Source organism: Manihot esculenta, chromosome 15, assembly GCF_001659605.2.
Source record: "Manihot esculenta cultivar AM560-2 chromosome 15, M.esculenta_v8, whole genome shotgun sequence".
Lineage (NCBI taxonomy): Eukaryota > Viridiplantae > Streptophyta > Magnoliopsida > Malpighiales > Euphorbiaceae > Manihot > Manihot esculenta.
The window spans coordinates 3,867,507-3,875,973 of record NC_035175.2 but is presented as its reverse complement, the minus strand read 5'-3'; the positions used below and the strand labels follow the sequence as shown (position 1 = coordinate 3,875,973).

At 34.3% G+C, this 8,467-nt stretch overlaps 1 protein-coding gene across 1 annotated transcript; it reads left to right on the top strand.

Moving 5' to 3' along the window:
• The first annotated feature begins 4,232 nt into the window (after positions 1 to 4,232).
• LOC110601295 (9-cis-epoxycarotenoid dioxygenase NCED6, chloroplastic) lies at positions 4,233 to 6,328 on the top strand. Its single transcript, XM_021738378.2, has one exon. It carries the CDS (start codon positions 4,261 to 4,263, stop codon positions 6,124 to 6,126), a length of 1,866 nt encoding a protein of 621 aa, XP_021594070.1. The 5' UTR covers positions 4,233 to 4,260; the 3' UTR covers positions 6,127 to 6,328.
• Positions 6,329 to 8,467: the final 2,139 nt, after the last annotated feature.

Genomic DNA, 8,467 nt, shown 5'->3' with positions numbered 1-8,467 from the left:
GACACAGTAACGCTCAAGTAAGTTGCTTATCGAACACAGCTGCCAAAAGGCAAGAAAATATAAAATATATAGGAGACGGGCTTGCAATGGGAAATAAATAAATTAAATGTAATCTAGGAGGAGGAGGAGGAGGTGAATCAAGTTTGTTTGGTAAAAGATGTCCACGTGGGCTCCCTCCATTGTCCTGCTGACCTACTATTGTCTCTGGCATTGGTAATCTTATATGACACGTTCTTGAATAGTTGAATGAATCTTGACTGTTGAGGCTGAGCTTGAATGGAAAGCTGCAAGTAAACTTTGTTTCTAGCACTAGTTCCCCTCTTACACTTAACCTGACATCAAAGCAAGAACTGCCCACTGTCTATTCGCCTTATATATTCTTTTTTTTTCTTTTTTTCTATGCTTTATAATGGGATATAAGCACAAAAAATAAACAATGAATATGGAGAAAGGATATAGGAATAATATAGATATATACATTAATATATCCACACACTGATCAATTGATTAAAAGATTCATTGTGTTGTTTTTGCCATTGTCCGTTGTATGATTCTAATGAATTTAGATAAAAAATGCTCGAGGCAGTAGTGGTGATGGAACAATTCCTAGGGGAAAAAAAAGATGTGCAAATATTTGGTGGTGGGAACAAGGCAGTGTGTGGTCACAGCCTGTTTTCTCATATGTCCACTTACATTGTGTTTGATGTATTCCTTTTAAGGCGAAATAACTAGAAATGGGTAAAATTTTTACTTTTTTTTTTGTCCATTATAATCAATATATATATATATATATATATATATATATATATATTTAAATTTATCCTCATTTCAAAGGCGAGCGTTAAATTATTATAATTGAGATAATATAAATAAAATTTCAATTAATTCAATTGAAAATATCGATCGAATACATTATAATATGACTTTTTACAATCGATTATATTTCAATCTCGAGAAAAAAATCTAGATAGGAGATTTTTTTGAAATGTATATTTTGTAAGGTAAAAAATATCTTTCCTTCTAGTTTAGCTCTTGATTCAAAGTATTATAAAATGACTTGTTGTGAGGGTGAATTCTTCTTTTAGAATGCAACAAGTTATGAATTTTGAAAACCCAAGAATGCCTCACTGTCAAAGACTAATATGGAAGCCAGTGAAATAATGGGAAGCAAGTTGTCCCTCCTCTATCATTCTCACTTCTGCAAGAAATTGAAATCACTTCTAAACCTCTCTCCATGCTTAAAATAATTAAAGAAAGAATTGGGTACAAGTATAAGAACGAATGGCTATGATTTGGAGATATTCTTTATGTTTATAATCATTGTTCAACCATGATTGGAGTGTGGGTCCAATAATTAAAAATTTTATTTTTATACTTATTCATTTCTACATGTCAAGAAAATTTATGTCTTAATTTCTAGTTATAATTAATATTAACTTTTATATGATAGTCCTTCTCATTGGTCGAGGCCTTCAAAAAGGCATGATTAAGTTCTTAATTTTTGTTAATAAAGATATATTAAAAAAAAACTAAAAGGAATATAGAGATTCTATTTCTTTAAAATATTGTTAGCATATTTGAAAGATATTGAATTCAAACGATGCATGTGCACTTTATTTTGGGATAAAATTCTCCATGCTTTTAAATTCTAATCATAACTTTTTTATTTAGGCCTAATAAGTCATGGATCCATAAACCCTTTCCCCAAATCTCCGTTCCAATCGTTTTCATCGAGGGCCACACAATAAAGCCGATAACTTTTTTAACAAGTGTAATCTTACAAGCCCAAAAAAACTTGCAAGACTATGGCTCGTCGTTTACTTTTGGGCCACACAGGCAAGCCCGTGCTCTTGAATTTTTATTTTAAAAAAATCTCCATTAATGTTGTAATTTTATTTGTAAAAATATCTTTAAAATAAAAGTATAAAATAATAACTATAAAAAAGTTTCTTATATTTCTCGTAATTTTTTTAATTTATACAATTTTTTCAATTAAATATTTTTTATTGAATCAAAGAGGAGATACAAGCCCATATGAAAAATTCAATCCAAACAAGAGCAATTCAATTCAGAGAATCAAAACAACCCCAAACAGCGTCACCGGATGTTCAGCCACCGCTAATTAAATCACTGATACCACGATCTCCGTTAGAATAAGATAAAATGAAGAGATCAACAGGAGTATAATAAAAAAAATAACATGCATATCTGAAAAAAAAATAGCACAACATCAATATAAAAAATCAGAACACAATATTCAGATGACAAAAGTAAGAAACGAATAACCAAATCAACGAGTAGCAGATCCAGCCATGGCTGATTTTCTGCAATGATCAACAAGCCAAATCACAGCAAAAGAAAGCTTGAATCGCCAAGAAAAGTAATCGCCACACCAAAGAGGGAATGCGACAGAGTTTATTGAAAGCTTGTTAAGAGTAGTTTTCTGAACGTAACATTACGGTCTCAAATTGTCAATATTAGACTAGGAAAATTCTCCTCGGACAAACACAGACAATTCAAACGCACAAAATCCTTAAGAAATCAAACCAAAAAATAAAAACTATATTCAAATCTAACTATCAATAAAAAAAATCAAAACAGAAAAAATACAAATATATATAATATGCGAGCGGCGAAGAGACGTGAAAGCTTGCGCTTTGCCGATGAAAAAATTGAGACTGACAGCGGTTTCTCACACCTCTCTCTCGCTTTCTCTCATATTTCGACTATGATTACCCTTGGCTATCAATTTTGGTTACGGTGGTTTGGCTGCTAGTGATACAAAATCCAAAGTAAACCGAAAGAATGAAAAATAGAACATGGCGAAACAATAACTTCGTAAACAACCAAAATACTTATTATGGTTGAGGAAATGAATTAACAGCGGCAGCCCAGAAGTTTGTTTTTTTCTTTAAAGTATTATTTGCATGTTGGTGTTCACGTGGGTTTCGAAGCCCCATTTAACACGTGTATAGGAAACATATTTTGGCATGTGTAGCAAATAGGAAGTCAACAAATAACAACAACAGTTGGCAGTTGGAAAATAGCGGATGGTGATAGTCAGATTACGATGATCATGTAATTGAACATTTAAAAAACACAGGTATTATTTTTTTCACGTGAAGATTTGCTGTAAGCTTGCCTGAGTTTGGAGAAGAAAGATTTAAAAACAAGCTGAAAGAAACAAACCGAATGGCTAACGCTGTTTTTATTTAAATTTTTTAAAAAATACCTATTTCTTTTTTTATCAGCAAAGAAATTTGTATAATAAAAAATAAAATAATTAAAAGCTTTTTAAATGAAATTAAAATTAATAAAAATAAAATAATCCATTAAAAAAGAGAGAGTCGATTAAAATTGGTAAGAGTGTTAAAAGTAGGAATTTTAGAGATAATTTAGCAAAAAGAAAAAGAAAGGGAAAATATGATGACGAGTCCATGGCTTCACCACGTGGCACCTAGCCTGCATTCTCACTGGAAATTAATTTTCGCATCAGCAAGTTCTCCTGGCACAGAAAATTTTGAGCCGCCCTTATGAAATCCTGAAGTAATAAATTTTTAATTGTGAAGGAACAAACTTTGCAATCAACTTGACGCATGTCCGCCGAAAATCTAAAAATAAATTCTACATCACATTAATTCTGATATATATACATGCCAACGTTCAATTCTGTAACTCAATTTCTAATACAATTTGCATATATATTTAATTTTTTTTCAATAAATATCTTCAAATAATTAATTTTTTTCAATAAATATCTTCAAACTTGGTAATTGGTAATAGGTAATTTGTCCTCCAAATTTCAAATTTTCTTCCACCGTTTTCCAAACTTGCAATCCTTCATGGACTAATTATATATAGTACAACTCTGATTTTATATTACTACATGACATTGATATAATATACTAAGTTAAGAAAAAATTACATAAGTGATTTCAATTTTTTGAAATTTATCATTTATACATTAATTTATAATTAATTTATCATTTTATACGAACAATGCAAGCGGCCGAAGCCAAGTAATGACAAATAAAAATAAATTCTTGTGCAGTAATTATTCCAAGAGCTTTGATAATGGAGGAAATAGGGTCGGGATGTCGGGATGATTCTTCATCCTCATCCCCACGTGTCTAGTCTTTCACTTGCCAGCTTACTCTCCAGCGACCCACCTCTTTCTGAAACTTTTATATAAAGCATCAAATATATCTTCTATGGAACCACCCCCTCGTCTCCGCCCCCATTTCTCTCTCATTGATTCTAATGATGCAAGCCTCTCATAATCCTCACGTCTCCATAAGCGCTTCGTCCCTAACCTCGGACTCCAAGCTTCAAATTCAAAAACCATATCTCATCACTTCTCTAACCTCAGACCCCAAGCTTCAAATTCAAAAACCATATCTCATCACTTGCAAAATCCTCATTAATCCATCCAAGAAAATATCTCCTCCTAAGCAGCTGCTGCTCTCGCCACCATCCTTACACGAAACATTGGTACCCCCATTGCTTCAACCTCAGCCTGTTGAACCATGCACACCCTTACCACCGCATAAAACCAGCTACCCAAGTGACTTAAACCCATTTCAAAAGCTTGCAGCCTCAGCTTTGGACAAAATAGAGGCTTCACTTCTTGTACCGCTGGAGAGAAAATATCAACTGCCGAAAACCGTTGACCCAGTAGTTCAAATATCAGGTAATTTCGCGCCGGTTCGGGAATGTCCCGTACGTCATGGCCTGGAGGTTGTAGGCCAGATTACGGTCAGCTTACGTGGAGTTTACTTGCGAAACGGTGCTAATCCTGTCTATGCGCCCACAGGTGGACACCACTTGTTTGATGGTGATGGTATGATTCATGCGGTTACATTGGAATCTGGAAACCGAGCCAGCTATTGCTGCAGGTACACCCGGACAAGTCGGTTCGAGCAAGAAGCCGCATTGGGTAGGAGCCTTTTTCCTAAGCCAATAGGGGAGTTGCATGGACACTTGGGCTTGGCTCGGCTGATGATGTTTATGGCTCGAGCTGGTCTCGGCTTGATTGACGGATCACGAGGCGGTGGCGTGGCAAATGCCGGGTTGGTTTATTTCAATGGTCGATTATTGGCCCTGTCCGAGGATGACCTTCCTTACCATGTAAAGATCAAGGGTGATGGTGATCTCGAAACAATCGAACGGTACAATTTTCGTGATCAACTTAATTGTTCCATGATTGCACACCCTAAACTGGACCCCGTCACGGGTGGGTTGCATGCACTAAGTTACAACGTAACAACGAAACCATACTTAAAATACTTCAAGTTTGACAGGCACGGGAAAAAGTCACGTGACCTGAGCATTTCACTAGATCAGCCAACAATGATCCACGATTTCGCCATTACACGAAATTTTGTAGTAATTCCTGATCATCAAGTGGTATTCAAACTATCCGAGATGATTCGAGGCGGCTCACCCGTAATATATGACCGAAACAAGGCTACAAGATTTGGAGTTTTGCCCAAAAATGCCGACAATGAATCAAGGATACTATGGACTGATGTGCCAAATTGTTTTTGCTTTCATTTGTGGAATTCGTGGGAAGAAGTTGCCAGCAATGGTGACAAAATTATCGTGGTTATAGGGTCATGCATGAATCCTCCAGACTCCATCTTCAACGAATCCCAAATTCCAGTTCAAAGTGAATTGTCCGAAATACGGTTGAATTTGAATACCAGAGAGTCGACGCGGACGGCTGTAGTGTCGGGGATGAATTTGGAAGCAGGACAAGTAAATCGTAAACTTCTGGGTGAGAAAACCCGATTCGTTTACTTGGCAATAGCGGAGCCATGGCCAAAGTGTTGTGGTATTGCTAAGGTTGATCTGCAGAGTCGAGAAGTAACTAAATTTATGTACGGAGAAGGAAGGTTCGGCGGTGAGCCATTTTTCGTGGCGAAAAACGATGGAATTGGGAAGGAAGATGAAGGATGTGTAATGGGTTACGTGAGGGACGAGATGAAAGAAAGGTCCGAGTTGGTAATTATAAATGCATCAACCATGAAGCAAGTAGCTACTGTGAAGTTGCCCACAAGAGTGCCTTACGGATTTCATGGCACTTTCGTTAGTGAAGATGAATTAAGTGGGCAAGCTGAGTTTTAGGTTAGCTATAGGGAGTTGGTATGTGCTATCTTTACATATTATTCAGCAGATTAATAAGGGGTAGATTGTAGTTTTGTATAGGTTTAAGACTAGATCGTGTACATGGATCTATAAATATGGACATGTATGCTTGTTTTCATTTTTGTGTAAATATGCTTATTTAACTTAAAATCGATATGATAGCTAATCTGCTGATACGCAATAAGGAGGAAGAACATGAGAAGTTTGCTTACACTAAAAGAAAACAGAGAAAAGGGTGCATGAGTATATGTTTTCTCAATTAATGGATGATTATGAGTCTAATTGAATCCATTTTGAACTCAAAAATCCTAAAGTATCATATATACGTGGGCGCCTTATGTAAATGTCATGGAAGCAACTGCAACCAACTACTGTATCTTCAGCTAGAATTTGATCAACAATTGAAGGTAGATCAAATTTATAAAATATTAATAATATTAAAAATTAATATATTATAAAAATATCAGTAAATTTTAACTGTTTTTGAGATTTTTTTTGTTTAAAACTTCATTAAAATTAAATGAATAAAAAAAGGAAAGGAAAATGAAAAGCTTGTGAGCGCCGGTAGATTTGTTTAAGAAAATATAAAAAATATCTACTTTAATTTATATATCTATTAATTAATTGATTGTTACACCATTGATCTGCATCGTAATCACTACAAGAAGATTTAATATTGACGGGCAATGAATAACTTGACAGATTCAGCAACCAAAGCGTATCTATTTTTAGTAGAGATTGTGTACTATAATTGTACACTGAATTTAGTTACGTTGAGATGAGGGGAGAGAAATTGTACAATTTTGATAAATCGCGCATGCGTTTGTGATGCTGACGATTTTGAGATTTACACATGTCTTCACCTTAGTGTTCCCATTATCAGTACTTTCCATATGAGGTGGCGTCATTGATTTATGAGAGCCAACGAAATTGAAATAAATTGGTTTCTTTTTTATTCTCGTCAATAAAAAGAATGAAATGATCGCTGATGGAAGAATAAGGATTACTTAATTTTTTATGTCTACTGATGTCTGGCCAGACTATACCATCGAATATTAACACCGTCGAAATTAGTTTTGAATTTAGCGGTTAATTAATTCAGTTATGTAATATTTAATAAATTAAATATTTTAAAATATCTCATATGATATTTAAAAATTATTATTATTCGTTAATAATATAATTTTATAAAATTTTAAAGTAAAAATAAATAAAATTAATTTTGTGTTTTTTTTCTTTATATAAATTATTAGGTATTTAAATTTTATTAATTTAAATAATATAAATTTTCGAGCAAATTAATTAAAAAAATAAAATACTTTTATTTAAAATTAAATTTTTTTATATTTAAAATTAAAATTTAAAATTTTTAATAAAAAAATGTGTTATACTATTATAATATTAATAAAGTGACATTTTCCCCTATTTGATGGGTTGATGAGACACCAACACCAGCCAAAAATGGAAGCAAATGCTGATTTGTAATTGGACACAAAAAAGCAACCGACAGCACCTAAAGGACATCATAGGACACTTTTGTTATTGCCTTCATTTGCTCACACGTTATTGGGCCATTTATCTGCAAACGCAACAAATTAATTTCCCATTAATTAATGCTGATCCAATTCAGATATTTCAAAAACCCTCAGATTAATTGGTTGATGCTGCTCCACGTCAGATAATTTTGGACCCATCACCAATGAAAATGTAATTTCAAGGCAAATAATATGTCGGCAGAAATTTCACTCGGGCCCATACAATGTAAACCCAAGGGAAATTACTTCATTGGCAATCTTCTTTTCCAACTATTGATGATGATGGTTCTTAATTTTCCATGCTCAAATGATCACAATATTTTGCCAATCGGGAGATAATTTAGTTTTTCTTCGACTTTAAAGGGTAGAGAATAGAGAATGATGACAAGGTGTATAGTGGACTTCATTACAGCTCCCTCCCAGCCAAACAATAAAGTTATTATGAATAGACAAAATTATTATTTTCAAAAGATAGAATCGGCCTCTGATAACCGTCGGGTTTTACACGTCTAATAAGGAGGTTGGACTCGTGAAGACTATTTCAATCCAAGATTAAAAAAGCTTTTTCATCAGGCCAGACTGACCCATCGGCCCAGACATAGCTCCATAAAGCATATTGGGCCGTTTGCACGCTTAGGTATCTCAACCATGAACTCAACTCAATGACGTGACATGATGTAGGACAGCAGACCCAGTCACCTCGCAGTTCTGTCTGCATGCGCGTCGGGAAAATTAAATGGCCGTCTAATATGAAAATGACGTCTGACGCCATTCGTACGTAAGGA